This window comes from Hesperophylax consimilis, chromosome 20 (genome assembly GCF_061612785.1).
Source record: "Hesperophylax consimilis isolate HC1 chromosome 20, BYU_Hcon_1.0, whole genome shotgun sequence".
Taxonomy (NCBI): Eukaryota; Metazoa; Arthropoda; class Insecta; order Trichoptera; family Limnephilidae; genus Hesperophylax; species Hesperophylax consimilis.
Window position 1 is genome coordinate 13,746,832 of NC_142855.1, and position 24,924 is coordinate 13,771,755.

Consider the following 24,924-nt stretch of genomic DNA (forward strand, 5'->3'; position numbering starts at 1 on the left):
AAAACCCTAGCATTAAGTGGTTGAAGAATGATGAATTCCTAACACTGTTTAAACTCTATCATTTATTTTTTATATCGCTAAATTAAAATGTGACAATGTGACTGTAAATAGGTACATTTCTAGATAAGTACGTACCAAGATAAACCTGTTTTTAAGAGAGAAAAAAATTATGATTAAAAATGGTAAATATTCGGAATCGCTGGCCTCTATATTTATGAAAAATTTTTTAATAATACCTTCTGATTTACCTTAATTACTATTAAAGGAATCTGACTGCATTTGGAAAACTTTTAATTTAAATTTTTAATTACGTAAAATGCCCATCTCATACAAGATCCCACCGAGAGACAGCCTGGGTTCTCATTGCCTCGCAAAACCTGGTCCACCATCAATAGGTTAAGGTGCTCCCATAGCCGCTGTGCCCACATGATGCACAGATGGGGCCTTAAAGAGTCGGCAATGTGTGAATGTGGTGCGGTGCAGACTACCGAACATGTGGTCAACGAATGCCCGCTCCATTCATTCCCCGGCAGGATGGATAAGGTCCACTTGGCGACGCCTGAGGCCCTAGAATGGCTCGCAGACCTAGATGTCCCCCTCTGACCCGCCCACCATACGAAAGAAGAAGAATTACGTAAAATGAAAATTCGCTTTCGTTGTACGGGATGACAGCTGGAAGATTTATGTTGATGACATTTTCTTTTGTTGGAATTCCTGATATGAGTGGCTAGAATTTTAACCATTTACTGTATGCAAATACTAGGTAGGTACTATTTTGGCCAAACTCGAAAAATATGTAGATATTTAGGTATGTTTTATAAATAAAGTAATCAGTTTTATCTTTATTTCTAATATGGTTTCTCTAACAATATGCATTTTTTTTTAATTTTATTTTTCCATACCATGTCCTTTTCATTATTTTGTCCATGTTTTATTATTCGTTCTACAAAATATTATTTTGTTACGACAGTTGGCTGCCATTCATACCTTTTAAACAGCACTATTTTCCATAGTCGTAGTTTATTGTCATTAAGTTTTATAAATATTAAAAGATTACAATTTGGGTGATTTACTCAACTACCATACTAGGCTCATGCTCGTATTATGGTAGTCGTACATGATTTATGTAAGAATATACACATCTGTGTCATATATTCTCCTTACACTCCTTTCTTCGCTCATTCGCTCTACATGCCCAAACCATCTAAGGGTCCCTTTCTTAATCTTACTCACTACGCTTACATCAGCCTTGCACTCTTTGCGGATCCCCACATTTCTCACACAGTCATACATGGTTTTACTACACATACGCCTCAGGGATCTTATTTCAACAGCATTGAGTCTACTTTCATCCTTTCTCTGCCAGAATTCCATGCCTCACTTCCATACATCAAGGTAGGTACCAGCACTCCATTGTGGACTGCTAGCTTCGCTTCTTTGGACAATTTTTTTAGCGCCAACTGCGTTCAGTCCTCCATTAATGGAGTTACCTGCATTTACACTGGTCTGAGGCAGTCAACTCTTATATCAGCAACATCATCAGCTGTAGGCAGACTGATGGAACCTAAGCGCAAGCCAAATACTAAGTTTGGTGATCGCGCTTTCGGAGTATCTGGGCCGAAGGCTTGGAATAAACTCCCTCCGGAACTAAGATCCATAACAAGTCCAACAGAATTCAGGTCTAAACTAAAAACTTACCTTTTTAAGCTGTCGTATCCTTAAATTAAATATACCATTCCTAAGAGAAAGTCCAGTTATATCCAATTATGTCCTAAATCCTGTATCTAAATTTCGCTAATAAACAATTAGATAATGTTAATTAAGTGTTAATCTCAAGTGACCTACCAGGTAAGTATTGTACTGTATATTATCTCCATATATAGTTAGTAATAACATAGTAGAAATGTATTATATACTTGTAGGAGATTTTGCACAAAAACAGCGCTATAAAAATCATGCAAATATTATTATTTATTATTATTACACTCAATGATTTCAACTATTTCTGATCAACTTATTTCACTACGCTTACATCAGCCTTACACTCTTTGCGGATCCCCACATTTCTCACACAATCATATATGGTTTTAGCACACATACGCCTCAGGGATCTCATTTCTACAGCATTCAGTCTAGAGTATTTGCATAGAGTAAATGATAATAATGTCTTTTGTAGCCACTCGTATAGTATCAGGAATAACAACATTATTATTTTAAATGGCTGCCATCCCATTTAACAAAAGCGAATATTCATTTTACATAATTATTTACATAATTAAAAAATAGAATACTAAAATTAAAAATTTCACAAATGCAGATGGTTTCCTTTTATAGTAATTAATTAACTAACTAACTAACTATCCCCGCAGGGGTAGGCAGAGAGGACGGACCGCCAAACAACTCGGTCACACCACACACTCCTTGCCTCATTCACATTCATACATACTCTTATATTATTCTGACTCAAGTGTCTGATGCACTTGATCGTGCCATGTCTTCCTCGGGCGTCCCTACCTTCTGCTACCATTCACATTTGCATCGTATATTCTCCTTACACTCCTTCCTTCGCTCATTCGCTCTACATGCCCAAACCATCTAGGCGTCCCTTTCTCGATCTTACTCATTGCGCTTACATCAGCCTTGCACTCTTTATAGTAATTAAGTTGAATCAAAAGGTTTTACTTTAAAAATCGTATTAAGCGTGGCCAGCGATCCCGAAAAATTTACGAAAATCCTTACGATATGACACAAAAACTTAGTAATAAACAACCAACATTCACACATATTTGACGTAAGATTGTACTAGCTACATAACCTCAAACATTCAGGTATTTTGTATGACAATAAAACACAATATAAAGGTAATATTTCAATTGGGTACCTGAAGTTCCCTCTTCCTCTGTTATTATTCTGTCTGAAGTCATCTTCAAAGTCGTCCTGATAGTCGTTGTCAGGGAAATTATCGTCGTTATTGCGGCTCCGGTCTCCACTTGAGTCGCCATCTTTTATCCTCGTATCATCTTCTCCATGTCTGTCGCTCCCCGGAGAATCCTGGGAGTCATTATTATACTCTTCCTCCATGGCCTATCAACTGAAATATCTGTTTTAAATGCACTTATTGATTCAATGTCAGTATTTTGCGTAAAATAATTAAGAATATTATCACTTTGCGAAAATCCGCGGCGTCTCTAACACCTAGAAAAACTGTTTATCATAGACAAGAAGACGAGGATTTTATTTATCTGCCCAGTGTTGAGATGCCAAGTTTTTTTTTCCCGATAAAAAGCTCATATTTCCCTATAAGATTTGTATTATTTTCGGACAATCTTTACACGTTTTTTTTAATAACGTCAATTAATTAAATTGAAAACAACAGTATAACATAAATAAAAAGATTTAAAAAATAGACCATGAAATACAATATACTAAGTTATTTTCACATCAACGTCAAGTAAATCTCGAAATAAATATACGACTAAAAAAAAATAATTAAAAATACATTGTTTTTAACTCAATAACTTAAATATAATAAATTATGAATTAAATACAATAACTAAAGTATGGTTACTCTTTAATTGCATTCACTAAAGTGTCAAATAATCAGCGACGTCCATCGACCAAATATAACATATATTAGTTAATTGTACAGTCTATGTATTCTCTCTGAAACCCTCTTTATTAAGTCATTAAGGAAGTTGAGTAAAAAATATTTTGACTTTTGAATAATATGTACATGTAGACCAAAAATACCGATTCTAAATAGACTCTCAGAATTAATAAATCGTTCTCGAAGTGTTATTTAAAAGCTTTACTCTACAAACGCTCCTATTATTGGTCGAACGAAATCTGACGTCCTATGTTCTCCGTGTTTGTACAGTGTGTTAACTAAACATCTCTGTGCGTCTCTTTCTGTTACACGGCGTACTTTGCAAATAAACGAGAAAGATTGCCACACAGTTTTGATTTGCGTAGTTTTGTATTTTGTATTTGTATGACGTTAGGTTCTGATATGATTTTTGTGGTTGTTTTTTTTAGTTTTATCGGTAGCTGGAGATTTTGATTTTCATAAGTGTCTATTAATATACACAATTGTTGTAAAATAAGTTAATATACTGTCATTTTTTGCGTAAAAACTTCTCGAAACATGGATAAATTGCATCGTAACGCATGTATATTTTAGACATCGGTAAGAATAAAAATTAGCATTATCTCCTGACTTTTTTGAAGGTTTTGTTAAATTTAAAGCGGTAATATTGAAGCCATCCGCTCACAACGTGACTCAAAATACAGCGCGACCGCGACTAAAATTACCTACTTCCAAAATTAATGTTTTTGTAAAAAAGAGTAAGTAGAAATTTATTTCAAATTTACGTAACAACGACGGTTTAACCGCGCTGACGAGTACACCTCAAACTGCAGCAACGTTTTAGTCTGAAAGCTACGTAGGTATTAGTATAATACCGTGTGAGCCCCAATGTTTTGCGATGTTTTGGCGCGAATCACAAATTTAAAAGTTAAAAATTAATTTTGATATAAAAAAATACAATTAATTTATTATCAATTACCTTTCAGATAGTTTCGATAAATTGAGTTACTTCGTAAATTTACATAATTGATTTAATTTATAGTAATAACATTACACAATAATAGCAATAACAACACAAATAAATAAAAATATACAGCTGAGTAAAAAAATAAATAAATTAGCTTATTATGCTTACTTGGCATGGCACATTATTTTTTCAAAAAAGATCTTGTCAAGCCAAGTACGATGGAGGAATGTCTAACAAACTAATAATCTATTGACAAATGAATGTTTTATTATTATTATTAAACCAGGTGTACCCCGCAACGCGTTGCTGTGACTGTCTGTCTGTGCAAATATAAAAACAATAGCGCGTGTTGCTTTTACGTCCGACAAAGCATGTTACATGTGACATCAATATAATCTATAAAAAATACGCGTATTCTAATTCAACGTTATGTTAACATTTCAAAGTTCATCAGCAGTTCATCCCCTCTGCCTACCCTTGCCGACAGCGGATGATCGGTTTAGTATACAAAAATTATACCATAAAGCATTAGAAAATTTCAAGTGGCTAGTAAATTAAAACGCAACCACCTAATAGAGCCCAATACTTCACTTTTAAAAATGGCCACTTCAGTTTGTTCCAATCCGTCATCGTGTTCGTTCGTCGCGCTCGCGTAGTCAATAGAGGTTATATTATTTTAATTTTGGTGATATTCCACTTCTAATAGGATTCCGGGTGAGTTATTAACTGTTATAAATCTATTTTTACGGCGTTTTTCTCATCCGCGGGGCGTCACGAATGTTAAATATATGTAAATTCACCAGCGCGAATGACGATCATGACAGCTGAATTTGGATAGAAATTTTACCGGTCGATTTTTCGATCATTGAGACCCTGTCGCCGCTGCAATAATTCACGACGTGTAAACACCAAACAGTGAACAATCTATTACCGATAGAATCGGCGTTTTTTATAATTCCTTTTTACTGCGTGAAATGGCACGCAATGCCAAAAGATTGACCGTGCAAAAATATTGTTCTGAAAATTTAATATATTATTTTTTGAGGTTTTCTTGTCTACGTGTTGTGATGTCGTCGACTGTTATGTGTGAAGAACATTACATTTATTGTTATAAAATAAATTCTTACCTGTCAAATACGTAAATTGAATTGCACAATCACAAAACTTTATTACTATTCAAGTCATTTTCATGGATACACACATCGAAAGTCGGTAGTTGATTCGCTGAATAAATCTGGCGACTTTTTTATTTACCGTAGTGATGTTATGATCGATTTAAAATATACTGTTATTTTATTCGATAATTTATCGAAAGTTTGTTTAAAACATGAGTGTTTTTAGTGAAGCTATGATCTGTTAAAATGTCCTGTTATTTTATTCGATAATTAGTAGATAAACCGGTTTAAAAACAATTATTAGTAAATTTCATAAGTAGTCTACCTATTCACACATTGATATTTTACAAAGTAATATTACTTCTACGAAAACCTCACATCTGAATGATAATTTAGTAAAAGATGTGTCATGTAAAATTAAAATATACATTTAAATCGTCGATTCAATCTTTAGGTAGGCACTTTACACAAGAACAGTCCAAAATTGAACCACCTATAACTTTATATCTACAAGAAAACTAATTCTAATTAGTAAATCAATTGATTGTTTGTTCCTATGTGAAGTCGTTTTTGTTCAATGAAAACATCGCAATTTATCGATTAATTTACCAACCTTCGCAAAATGGGAGAGATTTGGCGTTGAAGGAGTGATTTTTCCGTCTTGTTGGAAAGATATTCGACCGTAGATGTGTTAAATGTTGAAAAAGTAGGACAACAGTTAAGTTTTTTTTTAATTTATTCCCGCCTTTATTCCGACTCCGGTAATATAGGTTAGGTTACATGAATACATTACAATTAATTTGCGACCGTTTCAACTAAGTTTTTAATCACTTGCTGGAAAAAATGTTTAAACGTACTTAATTAAAATTGAAAATTAGAATGGCAGATAATATTAGTACCAGAGAGAGGCCGTACGTACGTCATTGACGTAAAATATTGTCTTGTATGGAAACTAAAAATACGAATATACTAGAACGATTACGGTACGTACAGCCTTTCTCTGGGACTAATATTTATACTCTCAGTATCACCCTCGTGAGAGAAGGCTATTCACAATCGAAACGTATATATTAGGGTGTCCCAAAAAAATTAAAGTTGTTATTTTTGAACGCATACCCTCTAATTTTGTTTTAATAATGACAAAACACTTATAAAAATTTTTTCGTTTACTTTGGACAACTGCTACCCGTGCCGACTTGCATCGAAAGATGTCAGTACTTGTACATTAAGACGCCAGCGAGCAAACGTGTTGATGATCTTGTAGTAACTTGCTATTTTGTTAGTAAACGAAAATCACTCGTTCAGGCAAGATGTTGTTAGATTTACGCACTTCTAAAAAGAGTATATTTTTAATAGGAGTCGTAAAACACCAAATATCGGGTTCTAAACTGCCATCTAATGGACAAGTTCTTGAAGTTTTGTTCTACAATATCCGGAAAGTGAATTTAACTGTCAATATATACCAAATATAGCCATAGTTGGTTTTTTTAAGCTGTGTTTGAAGTAAAAATCAGTCAAGTGACTACAAGCCCTGACATACCACTCTTCAAAAAGTTTCGAGATAACTGTAAAAATGTTGATCCCGATAAAATTCAGTGCTACAGAGAAAATCTCACATTGCACCTAACCGCTTCCGAAATCAATGATTTGTTTGACTTTTACCGTACTGCACTGACAACAAAAATACTTTTAGATGACTATTGAGAGTTTTTAGAGCTCTGTGTGATAGTTTTAGGAGGAGATACAGCGAGAAAATTTAAGATTCGGCCTCCAGGTGCTCGATGGATGGAAAAGGCGCTTTATTCCTTGAAAATATCATTAATTTGTGCGCAATTTAAAATTACCGGTAAGGATATGGCGGCACTTTTAGACGTTTGCCTGTTCATAGTAACATCCTATGTCAAGCCATGGTTACAATGTATTATAGCAGTTAAAGCACCTTACCAGGACTTGTGCTTTTTGAAATCGATGAAGGCTTAAGAAAAAATTGATGAAAACATCTCAATGGCAGCTGTATTTCTGTTCAGTAAGCAGTTATGGTATTTGACCGATGAAGGATCTATTTTATCGCTGTTTGACGACACTGTGGATCAAACAACTAAAATAAAAATGCTCGAAATATCAAAAAAAAATTTATCAAACATGACAAACGTTACATCCCATCGAAGGAAGATATTGATGGTAAATTGTATGGTAAGTTTATTAAGTATTTTTAATTATGTTTTGTATTGAGGTTTTTGTTCATATCATAATTTAATGACTTTTTTTTCAGAGAAAAATATTTACGACTTCATTTCAGTTAAGAGCAAGTATTTGTTTGATTGTCTGAACACAGATGCCAGTTTTCTTAACGAATTCCCTACGATGTGGTCAAATAATGCTTTGTATCAAGAAGTCAGAAAGAAGGTGTCGCCGCTGAGGGTAGTGAATGATACAGCTGAAAGAACTGTTATGTTAATGCAAGATTTTCATTGCTTAATCTCACGGTCAAAGAGGAACAAAAATAATTTTTGTTACGATGCGTTTAGGAACACCGGAAGATTTATCCTGACTGTAAAAAACAAACTATGAAGAAAAAATTTAATCAATAAACCATTTTTAAATATAAACTACAACATAATTGAACATTAGTGCATTTTTAAATTTTATTTATCCGACAAAAATGAAAGTTGAAAATCCTTCCATATTAACTCTGTACCATATGTTTGGCATCAAGTCGGCACGGGTTGCCGGAGTTTGATCAAAATAATATTTATTATATGAGTTATTGGGATCAAATGGAATAAAATAAGAGGGTATGCATATTTAAATTCATGAAAAAAAAATTCTTCCTTATGTCCTGGGACACCCTAGTATATATGTTTTTTTTAATATTCGGTAGCCAGTGAGACTATGGCCAGGGTTTCCAAAGCATGTGTTCTAAAATACCCACAATAGACGTTCAACTTCCCTACAACTCTCTCTGCCTACCAAATTACCCAAATTCTATTGAAATTAGCATTTATTTTGTATTATCTGGTTATTTTCGGGTTTTCTCTTTCGTTCAGGGTTTAAAAGTATTATTTTTTAATTATAATACATTCACACAATTATTGTAAATATTATTTATTAATATAGTTGGAATCGGTTTCATGATAACTCAACACAGTGACAATTCAACACACCTTTAAAAAGTGAAATAAAGTAATTAAAAACGATTAATTTTTTTAACCTAACCTAACCTACTTAACCCAGTTAAAAATGTTTTTGTTTCATCACTTTCCATGACTTTATATAACTTTTTAAAGATGTGATGAATTATCATTTTGATGATTTATCCGGTCAAAAGTTGTTTCTTTTATGCGTTCATACATTTCTATTGAGAAAATATATATTTTAGTAGTTAATAAAAAAATAAATTACTCAATAATTATTGAACATGGGCACAATACTAGGTTCACAAAGAATGAAGGCATGCTTGTACCTAAACATAATCATAAATACGGACAGCGAACCCTTGAGTATAATGTGCCTAAAATATATAATATGCTACCTGGTAATATTAAGAAATGTGAATTTCCAAATAGAGTCAGATATTTGCTGAAAACATAGTTTATTGTTATTGTATAAATTAAGGTCTAAGTTGTAATCTGTAAAAAGTTGTAATAAAAATCCTGTTTGACAAACTACTTAACTGTAGTTTAACGGGATATATATGAAATAAAAAAAATAAGTAAAATGTATAAAAATATATAAATGTAAAGTCCTAAAAAAAATATTTTTTATTGGAAAATATATGAACGCGTAAAGGAAACAACTTTTAAAAAATACAGTATTATAGCTAAGATTATCTGTGACAGTTTCACTTGATTAACTTTTTTTGCTTTCTTAAAAAATTATTTACAAAATAAATAAATACCAGTTTTATGCTTGAAATCGAACGTTTCTAGACTCCGTTTGTCAAGTGATTTTAATGCCTATTACCTACAATATTAGGTATACCAAGAATATACACATTTTTGGCTTGTAGCTTCCTCTTAATGTATAATTGACGAATATCTAGGGTTATACATTTTTTGAAAAGTGGGGCTCTGATGGGTGTGACGGGTGGCATTTGAATATTATACTTAGCAATAGTTTTTGAGTTAAAATCATGGGACGGAGAATTGAAGATGCACAACCTCTCCATCCCATATGTAGCAATTGCTTGTAAAAGTGCAAAGTAGATACATTTTAATGTTTTTAGGTTAAGGATAGATATGAAAATAAGATTGTATTTAGTTATACGAAACGCTTCGATGCGTATAGCGTAATCTGTCACCCTTTATCTAAAACATGCAAACATCTCAGCGCAGATTCTCCAAGTCAGGTGTTTACTGTTTCCAGTTACTGATTACTTTTCACTGTACTAGAATAATAGTTTTGTATTAGTTAATCTGAAAGTATGTTGCCTGTTGTATGCTGATGATGCGGTGCTGATTGCTAATAGTATGGAAGATCTACAGTCTCTCGTGTCTAGGATGAACCAAGATGCATGAAGAATGAGTTAATGATGAATGTAAGTAAGTCTAAAGTAATGGTGTTTGAAAGAGAGAGTACGAAAACAGTGTGCAATATAGCTGTGAATGAGGAATACTTGGAGCAGGTGGATGAGTTTGTGTATTTAGGAAGTATGTTCTAGAGAGATGGGAAGGCTGACAGAGATATTGAACGAAGGGTAAATGCAGGTAACTCCATTCATGGAGGACTGAACGCAGTTGGTGCTAACAAAAAATTGTCCAAAGAAGCGAAGTTAGCAGTCCACGATGGAGTGCTGGTACCTACCCCGATGTATGGAAGTGAGGCATGGAACTGGCAAAGAAAGGATGAAAAAATATTGAATGCTGTTGAAATGAGATCCCTGAGGCGTATGTGTGATAAAACCATGTTTGATCGTGTGAGGAATGTGGAGATTCGCAAAGAGTGCAAGGCTGATGTATGCGTAATGAGTAAGATCAAGAAAGGGACGCTTAGATGGTTTGGGCATGTAGAGCGAATGAGCGAAGATAGGAGTGTAAGGAGGATATATGATGCACATGTGAATGGTAGCAGAAGTCGGGGACGCCCGAGGAAGACATGGCACGACCAAGTGAATCAGATACTCGAGTCGGGCCATGTCAAGAGTCAGAACAATAGAAGAGTATGTATGAGACGATGTATGAATGTGAATGAGGCAAGAAGTGTGCCAAGACCGAGTTGTTTGGCGGTCCGTCCTCTCTGCCTACCCCTGCGGAGAAACGGCGTGATGGTTAGTTAGTTAGTAAACTTTAGGTACGAACATAGAAGTAAAAACATATCCCCTTACTGATAAACGTGGTTTATTTTTACACAACTGATAAACAACCAATAGTAAGGTAAATGGTTGTTTATCAGTTGTGTAAAATTTAAAACAAAGCTCTATAGAATTCAGTTTAATCGCGGAACGAGATTTAGTTTTTCGAAATCAGATAAAGTAATTTACCTCGTATTTTGAACGTCAAGTTAGTGTACAATATTTCATCAAGAATTGTCAAAATTCTGCTTTAAGAGGTGAGAAAAGTAGACAAGTGACCTTCGTTTTTTGCAAGGTCAAATGTGCAAAATTGATTTAGATTTGTTACAATAAAACCCTCCCACTCACAGACACCGTTCTTTATATATTTAATTATTGATTATCTCTAATCTAATCTCTAAATAGTATAAAATAATGTCGCTTTCCGCGTCTGTCTGTTCGTGCGCTTAGTTCTTCTAAACTACGCAACGAATTTTGATAGGGTTATCACTATCATTTAGAGAATTTCTTCCGAAAGGTTTACATATAAAATACATGTATATTATATTTGTAGAAAGTAGAGACAATACGATGTTTTGTAATCGAGTCGTAAATTTTTTTGTCGGACGCTTACATTCCTAACGCAAGCTAAACCTTATGAGATACATCAAAATAATGTACTACAGAATTGTATATCTTAAAAAGATCTACAGAAAAGTCCGCGATGGTATATCTCTATGTCGTAGTTTACAGCAATTTTCCTCTTATTTTAAACGTCAATTGTGCAAAATTTTATCGAATAATATCATCAAGAAGAAGACAAGAAAGAATCCGACCCGTTCTAATGTGTACAACCGTCAATGTGACTGCCGAAGAGATCGCTGACACTGATTCCTCGGAGCATCTTCCATTGAAATATCGGTAAAACGAGGTCAGGATTCCCACCTGTCATCTGCGCTCAATAGACTGCAAATATAATGTGAGAAAATAAGCACTTGGAACATAGCGCTTTTTAAAAGTTACACTTTTTACCTTGAACCTTTTTTTTTACTGTGAACCATTTTGATGGCGAAGCTTAATGCTAAATAACTATTTTGTTTATTCTTTATAACGAATTGGTGTACATTATGAATACCACAAAATATGCTTTAGATATATTGAAGGTTTTCCTATCGTTTCGCTTGAGTAGAATACACATAAATAAATAAATCATTCAATAAAAAATATAAATGTAAACTACTAAAAATTTTTTTTTTTCAATAGAAATGTATGAATGCGTAAAGGAAACAACTTTTAAAAAATACAGTATTATAGCCATAGACATATGAATATTAGTAGACCTGCCCTAAGTGATTAAAAGCGTATTATCCCCACTCCCCATACCGGTTCCATTGGAGCCGGCTGTGCTCGCGTATGGCCTCAAGTGAAATTTGAAAACGTGACGTCATCATTCTTGTGCGAACTATGGTCGAGGCATCATCGGTTCATTTTACGAAATAACACTGCAAAATGTTGACTTGTGATATGAAAACTTGTAAAAATAGATGTGAAAAAGAGAATAAACCCAATTGTCGTATTACATTCCATAAGTAAGCATTATTTTAAGCTTATTCACACCGTATTATATGGATCAGTTTTAGAAACATATACTATCACATCAAAATGTAGCGATTCTCAAGTGTGCTCATCGTTGTTTACTGGGGTAAGTAAATTATGAAACATTTGTAAAAGTGTCTTAACTAAATACTCTGAAACTAACTACGACTCTGAAAATAGAAGCTGCCTTACTTTGCCGAATTTGGACTTCGCAAATTAGTTCATAACGTGGCGAGTAATTTGCGCTCCCATGTAAAAATGTCTATTCATTCAAAAGCAGGTTTTACTTTTAAGAACTAAATGGTGATATTATAATGCGAGATGCCTATTTACTGTCAGATTGATTTATTGACGAATCACAGTCAGCCTTACCCCCTTCGTTCTTCAACAGTTGATTTTACCCCTCGCCATTATCTTCTCGTCTATTAATTCCTATGTCTGTGATTATAGCTAAGATTATCTGTGACAGTTTCACTTGATCAACTTTTTTGCTTTCTTTTAAAATTATTTACATAATAAATAAAAACCAGTTTTGTGCTTGAAATCGAACGTTTCTAGACTCCGTTTGTCAAGTGATTTTAATGCCTTTTACCTACAATATTAGGTATACCAAGAAAATACACATTTTTGGCTTGTAGCTTCCTCTTAAGTGTGTGGAAACGATTAGTTTATCATACCTTAGTGTTTATTTATTAGCTAAAATATAAAATGTTACCTGGCTATATGTTAAAGAATGTTAGAATTAATAGTACAGTTCATTTATATCCTACGAGAAAATGCAAGATTTTAGGCTTCCTAAGACACATTTATCGGGAACACAATACAATATTTATTATAAAGGTTTTAAAATGTTCAATGACCTCCCGGTAATTGTTAAGGAAGCTAAAAGTCTTGCAGTTTTTCGTGGATTATGTCTCAATGTTGTGAAGTCCAAATTTTAGCATGTAAGTAGTAAATAATGTTATAGTAGTCTTAGAAAATAATATTTATTTATCACGCCCTAGTGGGCTTTTCTTTAAGAAAAAATACAAGCATTTTGTACCAGAGTAAACACTTAAAAATTAATACGATAAAGAAGAATGTAAACATAATGGCAAAAATGAATCATCACGCATATAATTGAATTTAAAAGATTCAACAAAACAAAATAGTAGAAGCGGAGAAGTTATATGGGTACATAGGTCTATTTGTGTCTAGAAGAATAAAAGTAATAGAATATACAACATTTATACTGATTAGTTTTCAAATGAAATATATCACCCAGATCAGAATATTTGTTTCCGAGATTGTGAAGTCTCGGAATCGGACAATTTTGGTAAGCTAATGTCCTGGTGTTATTGAAGTAAAAAGGTAAGAAATGTCGGCATGATTTTTTGGGAACATGGATATTGATACATTGAAGTAATTCGGGACAGTCAATTTTAAAATGTAGTATTCTTTGTAACAGTATTAAATCTGTGCTTATTCTTCTTTATGAAAGTTTCAATAGAGACATTTTATCCAAGAGGTAATTGTAATTTATGTTTTGTATAGGAATATGCAATTTATAATTTATAAACCTTAGAAACTTCCGTTGAATCTTTTCAATGTTATCTGAATGAATATTGAAAAATGGAGACCATAACGTAGAGTTATACTCAAGTTGGCATCTGACAAGGGTTTTATATAACATAATAAATGTTCCTAAATTATTGAAATCTTTTGCAGCTCTCAAAACAAAGCCAAGAGTCTTTAGGGGTCTTTTTTAGTCTTTCTTTTCTATATATTAGGTATAAGACTTAAAATTTTATAACTAATTAAAATATACATAAAAAAGTATTCGAAAAAGATAGGTAGGTTTGTATTAAAGGCATTGAATTTCGATGCTCGTCATTTTGACGAACGTCAGCTGTGCAGGGTTAAAATATTTTCGTTTCGTTTTAGTGATAGAATGACGTCAATAATAATTATTTTAATTTTATGACCGTTGCTAAGCGTGTACCTGAACTTTGGTCATAAAATAATCCCGAGTTTGTTAGCCGAGTGGTCCAAAGTATTGGTTCGTAATGCGGCATCTCGGGTTAAGTCCCCCATCACTGGACAAGTAACATGTTCCCATTGTAATTAATATTACTGACTGATACAGACCAAATATTCAACAGCTGTGACGTACTAGATATACGCCAATTATACGTTAAAACACTACTAAACTACATTTTTGACAAAAAAATAAATTTCAACATACACAAAATAACACTAACAGACCAGTTAGACAAGCGTACAAAGAAAATATAAAAACTCCGACAGTAAATTCAAGCTTTGGAAAAAGACACTACCAATACCATTCTATAAAAGCTATCAACAGTGTAAAACTTGAAATTAAAATTGAGGAAAATAATAATAAATTCACACACAAAATTACAAAATGGATTAAAGAACAAAAAAGACAACATTACCAAAATGTCATAGCATAAAATAAAAATAAAACCTACACGTAACACACAAAACCAATATAAACACACAAGATTATATTTTAAATGTATTATTTTCTCTTTAAATGTATTATGTAGATTATATTTTCATATTATAAAATGAAGGCCTCAGCACGGGCAAGCCACTCAGTGATGCCAACATTACTGGAAAACTTTGAAATGTAAAAAATATTGTACAAAACAAAAAAAATCTAACCTAGTCTACCGATAAGTTTTGCATGTACTTGTATCTCTAACTTTTTTATATCCATCTAGAGTTTCTGTTAATTGTATATTTTCTGATGTCACTGTTTATAATTTACTGTATATGGTATATTTTATACCGTTGATATTAAAATAAATAAAAACGAATGTGTTTTCGAAATATCGAGTTATTTCAATTTTTCTACGATTGGATAAATAATTAAGCATAATTTTTTTAGCGTTTTTGACCATTTTATTATTTAGAAATAGTAATTTTATTTTAAATGCATACACCGGATAATAATTTATAAAAGTCGTCCCTATGGGATGTGACTAAGAAGGGTTGCCCTGGTTCATGGAATGCGGTTTGTTCAGGTCTTGGAGGCGGATGAGACCCTTTGATCTCTCCAGCCGAACTATGAACTGAACCTGGACACACTGAACCCCACATTCATACCCACCCTTATACTTTATCTCATCCAGCATCATCAACGATGCTGGATACTGTATGAAGGTATCTAGGTTTATCTAGGAGAATTTACGATGAAGTGGGAATGGTTGTTTATTTTTATTTTATGCTATGACATTTTGGTGATGTTGTCTTTTTTGTTCTTTAATCCATTTTGTAATTTTGTGTGTGAATTTATTATTATTTTCCTCAATTTTAATTTCAAGTTTTACACTGTTGATAGCTTTTATAGAATGGTATTGGTAGTGTCTTTGTCCAAAGCTTGAATTTATTGTCGGAGTTTTTATATTTTCTTTGTACGCTTGTCTAACTGGTCTGTTAGTGTTATTTTGTGTATGTTGAAATTTATTTTTTTTGTCAAAAATGTAGTTTAGTAGTGTTTTAACGTATAATTGATTAGTATTGATTGAAATATATGATAGTATAGATACATGATATAATATATTACAATGGCTAAAATGTATGCATTTATTTTCAGCTTTTGGTTGAAAGTAGGTAAGTGCCAATCAAGCTGATGGTTCACCGTATTGACTATTATTATTGACCCAAGTTTCCTCAGTTCCCCACAGACAGTTCATTTTATATATATATTTTTATTTGACTTTTTACGTAAGTATGAGTAGTTTTGTTTTGGGAAATTTATAAGAAAACTGTAACTTCTAAATTTTTATCACGTTCATATAATAAAAAATAATTTTTAAATTTGAACCGGTTACGATGGCGACGTGAAATATGAATTATTCGTTTTGACAACTTTTAGAATGTTATTAATGGCATCTAGTATAAATACTTGAGGCAAACTGGAAAGAATTATTATTTCCGCATGAAAGAAAATAAAATAAAAATTCTTTTGTAAAATATGGACGCCCGGTCATATATGACCCACAAACACTGGAGGGGTTAATGTCTTTGTGATTTTTCTATAATTGGACGATGACATTGAAAGGTGTTAAACAAGGCTGCGTAATGTCACCGTGGTTATTCAATCTATACATGGATAATTGTATGCAAGAATTGAAAGAGGTGGGATTGGGCGCGAATTTGAATAATTTGAAAGTATGTTGCTTGTTGAATGCTGATGATGCGGTGCTGATTGCTAATAGTATAGATGATCTACAGTCTCTCGTGTCTAGGATGAACGAAGTATGCGTGAAGAATGAGTTAATGATGAATGTAAGTAAGTCTAAAGTCATGGTGTTTGAAAGAGAGAGAACGAAAACAGTGTGCGATATAATTGTGAATGAGGAATACTTGGAGCAGGTGGATGAGTTTGTGTATTTAGGAAGTATGTTCTAGAGAGATGGGAAGGCTGACAGAGATATTGAAAGAAGAGTAAATGCAGGTAACTCCATTAATGGAGGACTGAACGCAGTTGGCGCTAACAAAAAATTGTCCAAATAAGCGAAGTTAGCAGTCCACAATGGAGTGCTGGTACCTACCCTGATGTATGGAAGTGAGGCATGGAACTGGCAAAGAAAGGATGAAAGTAGATTAAATGCTGTTGAAATGAGATCCTTAGGCGTATGTGTGGTAAAACCATGTTTGATCGTGTGAGGAATGTGGAGATCCGCAAAGAGTGCAAGGCTGATGTAAGCGTAATGAGTAAGATTAAGAAAGGGACGCTTAGATGGGTTGGGCATGTAGAGCGAATGAGCGGAGATAGGAGTGTAAGGAGGATATATGATGCAAATGCGAATGGTAGCAGAAGTCGGGGACGCCCGAGGAAGACATGGCACGATCAAGTGAATCAGATACTTGAGTCGGGCCATGTCAAGAGTCAGAATAGTAGAAGAATATGTATGAGACGATGTATGAATGTGAATGAGGCAAGGAGTGTGTGGTGTGACCGAGTTGTTTGGCGGTCCGTCCTCTCTGCCTACCCCTGCGGAGAAACGGCGTGATGGTTAGTTAGTTAGTTAGACATTGAACATTATTTCTGTGGCGTTCGTGTAATTTTAGTTCAAGTGACTTTACTGTTATATATTTAGTTTTGCTAATAAAATGCTTTTAGTTCCTAACAAAGTATCAGTCAAACTCGAATGAGAACAAGTGCTCATGAAATACTGACATTGTCGCGCATTCCGACAATATATATTCATTAGGAATTTATGCATCCGATATATTCTGAATGACTAATATTTTGTCATGGAGTTGGCTTGCTGTCACTTTTTAACAGGATCATTTTTCTCCGTGTTAACCCTTTCACACCCGCATTATTGTTTCCACATATATAAAATATGTAATGCTTATACCTCAGAAAATTTTTGGTATTTAATTTTTTTGAAATTATTCTTGTTAAGGCGATGCCATACGTCGTGTAATATTTTGAATCGAGCCGCCATCAATAACACTCCTTACGTAGATGGCGATAAGGCTTAAATTCCCGCTTAACACCATCCGCCTGTTTTGATTTAGGCAAGAAAAAAAACATGGCCTAAAAGTGCCTTTTATTTTATTTTGTTGATGTTCAGGCATAAATATTTAAATGTTTTCCGATCATTTTATAAATAACTTAATTTTCCACATTATACAATAAAACCATAACCGAAAATGGGTTCGTAAGTAGGAGATTTTTAACTTTAAAGCAGTTTTCATAGGCCTTATAAATTATTTTTTTCTGGGCTTATATAAAGACTTAATTAAGTAAACAATGACGGCAGAAATTCGATGAAACTCACAATCAGCAGATGTCAAAATAGATGTGGCGGGAATAAGGATTTCAAACGAGCAGAAAAAATAGACTCCACAGAAAATATTACAAGCTATAAGAAAACAAAAACATGGCTTTTCTAAATTGCTACCGTTACGGTAAAAAAAATCACAAAGTTCATGTTAATTTGAATCAACACTGGGGCTGAAATCGTTAAACCACTTTTGATTAAATTTTTAATTTTATAAATACTAGATATTTCAGTTCCAAAATTTACAAGTATTGTCATTAGAAAAGCGTTAGAATTTTGCCGCAAGTTGGGAAAGTAGGCAATTTTCTTCACAGGGCGCAATATGTCGATCAATTGACGTCATTCGCTTTTTACGTTGATGTCAAATTATTACGTCAATTGAGGTGTACTATATTTATATGTCGTTCGTTTTACTACGTATTTCAGTTCCAAAATTTACAAGTATTGTCATTAGAAAAGCTTTAGAATTTTGCCGCAAGTTGGGAAATTAGGCAATTTTCTTCACAGGGCGCAATATGTCGATCAATTGACGTCATTCGCTTTTTACGTTGATGTCAAATTATTACGTCAATTGAGGTGTACTATATTTATATGTCGTTCGTTTTACTACGTATTTCAGTTCCAAAATTTACAAGTATTGTCATTAGAAAAGCTTTAGAATTTTGCCGCAAGTTGGGAAATTAGGCAATTTTCTTCACAGGGCGCAATATGTCGATCAATTGACGTCATTCGCTTTTTACGTTGATGTCAAATTATTACGTCAATTGAGGTGTACTATATTTATATGTCGTTCGTTTTACTACGTATTTCAGTTCCAAAATTTACAAGTATTGTCATTAGAAAAGCTTTAGAATTTTGCCGCAAGTTGGGAAATTAGGCAATTTTCTTCACAGGGCGCAATATGTCGATCAATTGACGTCATTCGCTTTTTACGTTGATGTCAAATTATTACGTCAATTGAGGTGTACTATATTTATATGTCGTTCGTTTTATTACGTATTTCTTGTGCTTGAGTCCCCGCATAACCAATTTCTACCGATTTATAACAAGTTTTTATGTTTTTAACACCCAAAAAAATAAATGTAATTTTTTAAGATAAAACTATACATTTGTTATGCCAAAACGTTAATTATATGAAATTCCCTCGATAGATAAAAATCGCAAAGTAAGCTCCGAAAATTATTTAAAACACGTTTTGTACTGTTATTTATTATGTTATAGGCATGAAAAAATTCACGGTGTAGCTTTGAACTCAAATAAAGCATTTGTCGATAGATTTTTGCTCTATTTCAAACCATTTTTTTTCCATTTTCGCTTAATTATTATCGTTTTTTAATATTAGCGCGCTACCTCTAAAATTCGTATGTACGGTTCCTTGATGTTTCATCAAAATTAAAATTCAACACACCTTTATAAAGTAATATAGAGTCATGAAATGTCATGAAACAAAAACTAGGTTTGATAGTTACATTCGTAACCTATTTAACCTAGTTTTTGTTTCATCACTTTTCATGACTTTACACCCTTTTTTGTAGGTGTGTTGAGTTGTCATTTTGATGATATACCCGGTCACCCGTATTTACATATCTCACTTTAAAACCATCTTTGAAACCTTTCTACGGGGCTTTAAAACGATTTTTTGTATCATTACTTATACCTCTTGATGGGTAAGTTCTCGAGAATTTATTTTTGGGGAAATCTCCGAGGAATATTCCTGAAATGTGGAATATTACGGGAATTTTCAAATAAATGATGAAATCGCTATAAGCAATACTCATTATGTGCGTAATATTTATAAGAGAAACTGTCCGGATCGAGTGGAAATATGACGTACCCACTTGGTTTTATTGTTGTTAGACTGACGGGAGTAAGGAAGTGATTTAGAGTCAGCTGTTTCCCGCATGTACTACGAATTTCAAGACACTGTGTACATATTTTCAAATAGTTATACAGCAACAATAATTTGAAAAGATTTTTAATAAATCAGCAATAATCATTTTTCTCCGTGTGCGAATGAAACGGGGTGAATAATAATCATTCTGTGCTTTGCCCCTGAGATGTTAACACATTCTTTGCGGGAAACGAGAAAACTCGTCATACGCCTTTTTACAGTAAGACGCGGGAGACGAGTTTCCTCGTTTTGTTGCGCAAAGCGGTAAGGAGCGGGAAACTCGTAAACAGGGGGTTCTAAATGGGTGCGGGGTCATGTGTTTTCTATTGTCGGCGGTACCCGATCTATCTACCTGTCAATACAATAAGTTTGAAACTCAACAAAATAATAAAATCGTTGTCGCGTATGTTTCGCTCACAAACTACGCAGTGAAACGCGGTACATGTGCAAGTTTTGCAATGTGCCCCTGCATAAAGGAAAGTGTTTCGAACGCTATCACACATTGAAGCACTATTAGGTTGTAGTTTTTTTTATATGAATTGAAAATTTCTAAATAATCTTGTAATTTTGTATGAATAAATTTCGATTGTGAAATACTGTTTTTTCTATGATTCCCAAGAAAGTAGAAAGTTTTTGTTCATAGAAAAAGGAATTACACATACATTTCTAAGTTAATAAATAGAGACATCTTTTTAAAGTAAAACACTGAAAGTTTCATCGAAAAATATCAAATAGATCATAAGATATGAATATTTTGCAGAAAGTCTAATTTTGGCGCTAAAATTTAAATAAACACCCGCCCCCAATTTGGCGGTAAAATGCCCGACCATATAGTGTTAAATAAAATTTGAATGCGGCCCGCGACAGTTATATATTTGGTAACCCCTGACGTACGTGTCAGCGAGAGAGTTGTACTTAGTTAATATTTTTTGCATTAGGGTCAATATACCGTAAAATCGGCCGGTGGACATATTCAAATTGTCATATCTACGTTACCTGATTGATGTGTTCAGTGTGAAATGTTCATTATTGTAATTTTATCATTATTGGTTTATTCATTGATGACCTTTTCTAAAAGTATAGTTTTGTTTATGAACAACTTTGTCTTTCATTTTTTTTGTATGTTTTAAAAAAATTACATTTTTACATCTAGTGTAAACCTTTTAACAACTTATTTCTATGACATTAAGAAGAAGCTACAAGCCTAAAAAGTATATATTCTTGGTATACCTTATATTGTGGGTAATAGGCATTAAAATCGCTTGACAAACGGAGTCTAGAAACGTTCGATTTCAAGCACAAAACTGGTTTCTATTTATTCTGTAAATAATTTTATAAGAAAGCAAAAAAGTTAATCAAGTGAAACTGTCACAGATAATCTTAGCTATAATACTGTATTTTTTTAAAGTTGTTTCCTTTACGCGTTCATACATTTCTATTGAAAAAATATTTTTTTTAGTAGTTAGCATTTATATTTTTTATCGAGTAATTTATATATTTATTTGTTTTCTACTCAAGCGAAACGATAGGAAAATCTTCAATTTATCTAAAGCATATTTTTTGTTGTTCATAATGTACACCAATTCGTTATAAAGATTAATCAAAATAGTGATTTGGCATTAAGCTTCGCCTTAAGTATTTCTTTGACTTCTTAAGTCATTAAAAGCGATACAACTTTATTCATTTGCAATATATTTTTAATGAAATGTTTTCTCTTGTTTTAGGTATGTACTGCTCTGCTATTGTACAGCATCGCTTTTGATGGAAACGTTTCCACACCATTTTCTGGTATGTTTATTTAAAAATTCAGACATTAAGGCGAACCAGTTCGTAAATTTAGATCGAAATCAATATGCTGGTGGTAATAAGGTTGAATTGCCACTGTCGCCCGTCGCCTGGCCGTTTAAGAGGAAGCTACAAGCCAAAACTGTGTATATTCTTGGTATACCTTATATCTTAGGTAATAGGCATTAAAATCGCTTGACAAGCGGAGTCTAGAAACGTTCGATATCAAGCCAAAAACTGGTTTTTATTTATTTTGTAAATAATTTTATAAGTAAGCAAAAAAGTTAATCAAGTGAAACTGTCGCAGATTATCTTAGCTATAATACTGTATTTTTTTTAATTGTTTCCTTTACGAGTTCATACATTTCTATTGAAAAAAAGTTTTTTTTTAGTAGCTTACATTTTTTTTATTGAGTAATTTATTTATTTATTTGTATTCTACTGAAGCGAAACGATAGGAAAACCTTCAATTGTGGGGTTATAATGCAAAACTGACTATTTACAAAAAGTGAACTTTTCAGGAGAGGCAAAAAACTGTACCGACTCTCACAAGCATAATACTCAAATTATTTTTTTTTTAAATAATAACTAAAAATATTTGAAACCACTTCTGTGATTTATAGACTCCGGGGACAATGAGTAATATTTTAAATTAATAATTGAAAATTATTTTTTTTCCAAACATGACTATTTCCTGCAAAAAGTGCGTTTTGAAGTAAAACAATGTGTATGGAGAAATATGCGTTTTTGATTTATTTAAACTAAAATAATAAAAACAAGACATTTTTTGGAACAAGTATATAAAAAAAGTATGAAACAATAAAAGGTATTATTCCATATAAAATAAAACATACTAAGTCGTTCTTTTCTAGCAGAAACTTGATTCTTATTCGTGACTCGTAACGTCTTAGCAACATCTATAAATTTCAAAATATGCCTGTCTTGTTGTATTTTTGTTTTATTTAAATAGATATTGGTGATGAATCTTCCTATTTCTTCCTCGGAGAGCTTTCTTACTTGGCATATTTTGCTCTCAGCTGGATGCTTGCACGAAATCCTCCATCGTTTTTTAAAATCGCTATTTCTCTCGAGCATTTTGTTTTCACGTTTACAACCTTTTTTTCTTTTACGTCCACCATCAATTTTCTTAATATCTTCAAAATATTCAGGATCATTTGTCACATCAGATTCTAAGCCTAAAATAAACAAAACATCACATTAAAACTTTTGCTTGGGTAAAGCAGCAATCCGGTTAGTATAATAATAAAATATGTAATAATAATATGATCAATAATGATAAGAAGCTTTACTTACTTTCTGAAATATTATTGAGAATGTTGTCTTCCTGTGCTTCAATAATTTCAAAAACTATGTCCCCTTCATTCAAAGTGTCGATCTCATTAGAAGTTTGGATACCTGAACATAAAAAAAAGATTAGCAACAGAACTAAACTGCTGAATGATATCTTACAAGTATAATACTTCATATATATGTACATAATAGTTATTGTTATTGAAAGGGTATTTATAGGCATTAATCTGAGATCATATAACATTTAACATTATTTTAAAACGACCAAACAAAACAACTTACATCCAGCTTTCTCCGAGTGCATTTGTTCAGGCCCACCTGAAATAAGCGAATGTAACGTAATATCGCTATCCAATACGTCCGCGTCCATCAGAAGAATGTCTTCAATGTCCTTCTCACTTAGCGAATTCATTTTATTCGAGTATATCTTCGAAAATCCACAAAAAAAGAGACAAAACCACCAACACAACTTGCAGCTGTCAAACGATTTTGAGGTTATAACAATCATAGACAAAATAGTGCGTTTTGCAGAAAAAAAATGTTGCCGCTCTAATATTTGTATAGGAAATAGTGCACTTTGCAATAACATGGAATTAGTCACTTTTGCAGAAAAAGGTACTTCTTTTTTAGCTGGAAATAGGTAGTTTTGCAGAAAAAGGTGATTTTCAAGTTGAAAAATGAGGAGGATTTCGTCATTTTATCGTAAAAATAATGATGCCATTCGATTCCTCGGCCTCGAATTAGTCTGACTGCATATATAACTCAATTTCGCCCATTTTGTAAATAGTCAGTTTTGCATTATAACCCCACAATTTATCTAACGCATATTTTTTGGTATTCATAATGGATACCAATTCGTTATAAAGATTAATCAAAATAGTGATTTGTCATTAAGCTTCGCCTTAAGAGTATTTAGTCTTCTGTTGCTTGAAGTTTTACTAATTCCCATGTATCGTCATTTTCTATGATGACTGTATCGTCACCATAAGAGGTTATATTACTATGAAGTGATTGAGAAAATATCCCGTTTACATATAAGATGAACAATATTGGATCCAGTACCATTTGTACCTGTTTGTATGATGTGTCATTTGAGTGAAGTTTTACATCATTTTGTTTCTTTATTTGGTTGTGAATGTATCATATAATATACGTATTGTGTATTAACTAAGTTTTTATAAATGGTTTGTTCTAACGTGAGTGGTAACTTCTGTAACAACCCAGTAAGAATATATAACTCTCTCGGTACCGCCGCCCCAAACGTCATTCACTGGACCAACACCTCTGACATAGGTCACCCCAAGTGGGTAGCGACGTTCGGCGACTTAGCAGGGGTCTTGGAGACGGATGCGTCCACGCCCACCACTGCATGGCGGGCCGGTTAAGGCGAAGCTTAATGCCAAATCACTATTTTGATTAATCTATATAACGAATTGGTGTACATTATGAATACCAAAAAATAGGCTTCAGATAAATTGAAGGTTTTCCTATCGTTTCGCTTGAGTAGAATACAAATACATAAATAAATTACTCAATAAAAAAAATGTAAGCTACTAAAAAAAACTTTTTTCAATAGAAATGTATGAACGCGTAAAGGAAA

General features: G+C 33.0%; 2 protein-coding genes across 2 annotated transcripts in view; one reads left to right on the top strand and one right to left on the bottom strand.

Moving 5' to 3' along the window:
* The window catches only part of LOC149414130 (uncharacterized), a 55,204-nt gene extending 52,001 nt beyond the window's left edge, over positions 1 to 3,203 (bottom strand). The window contains exon 1 of the mRNA XM_089644015.1: positions 2,882 to 3,203. Coding sequence (XP_089500141.1) covers positions 2,882 to 3,081 — 200 coding nt within the window. The 5' untranslated portion in view covers positions 3,082 to 3,203. The remainder of the gene's footprint in view (positions 1 to 2,881) is intronic.
* Positions 3,204 to 5,146: 1,943 nt separating this feature from the next.
* Positions 5,147 to 24,924, top strand: part of ATPCL (ATP-citrate synthase) — a 122,185-nt gene continuing 102,407 nt past the window's right edge. The window contains exon 1 of the mRNA XM_089644011.1: positions 5,147 to 5,267. The gene's annotated coding sequence lies outside the window, so the exon portion shown is untranslated. The remainder of the gene's footprint in view (positions 5,268 to 24,924) is intronic.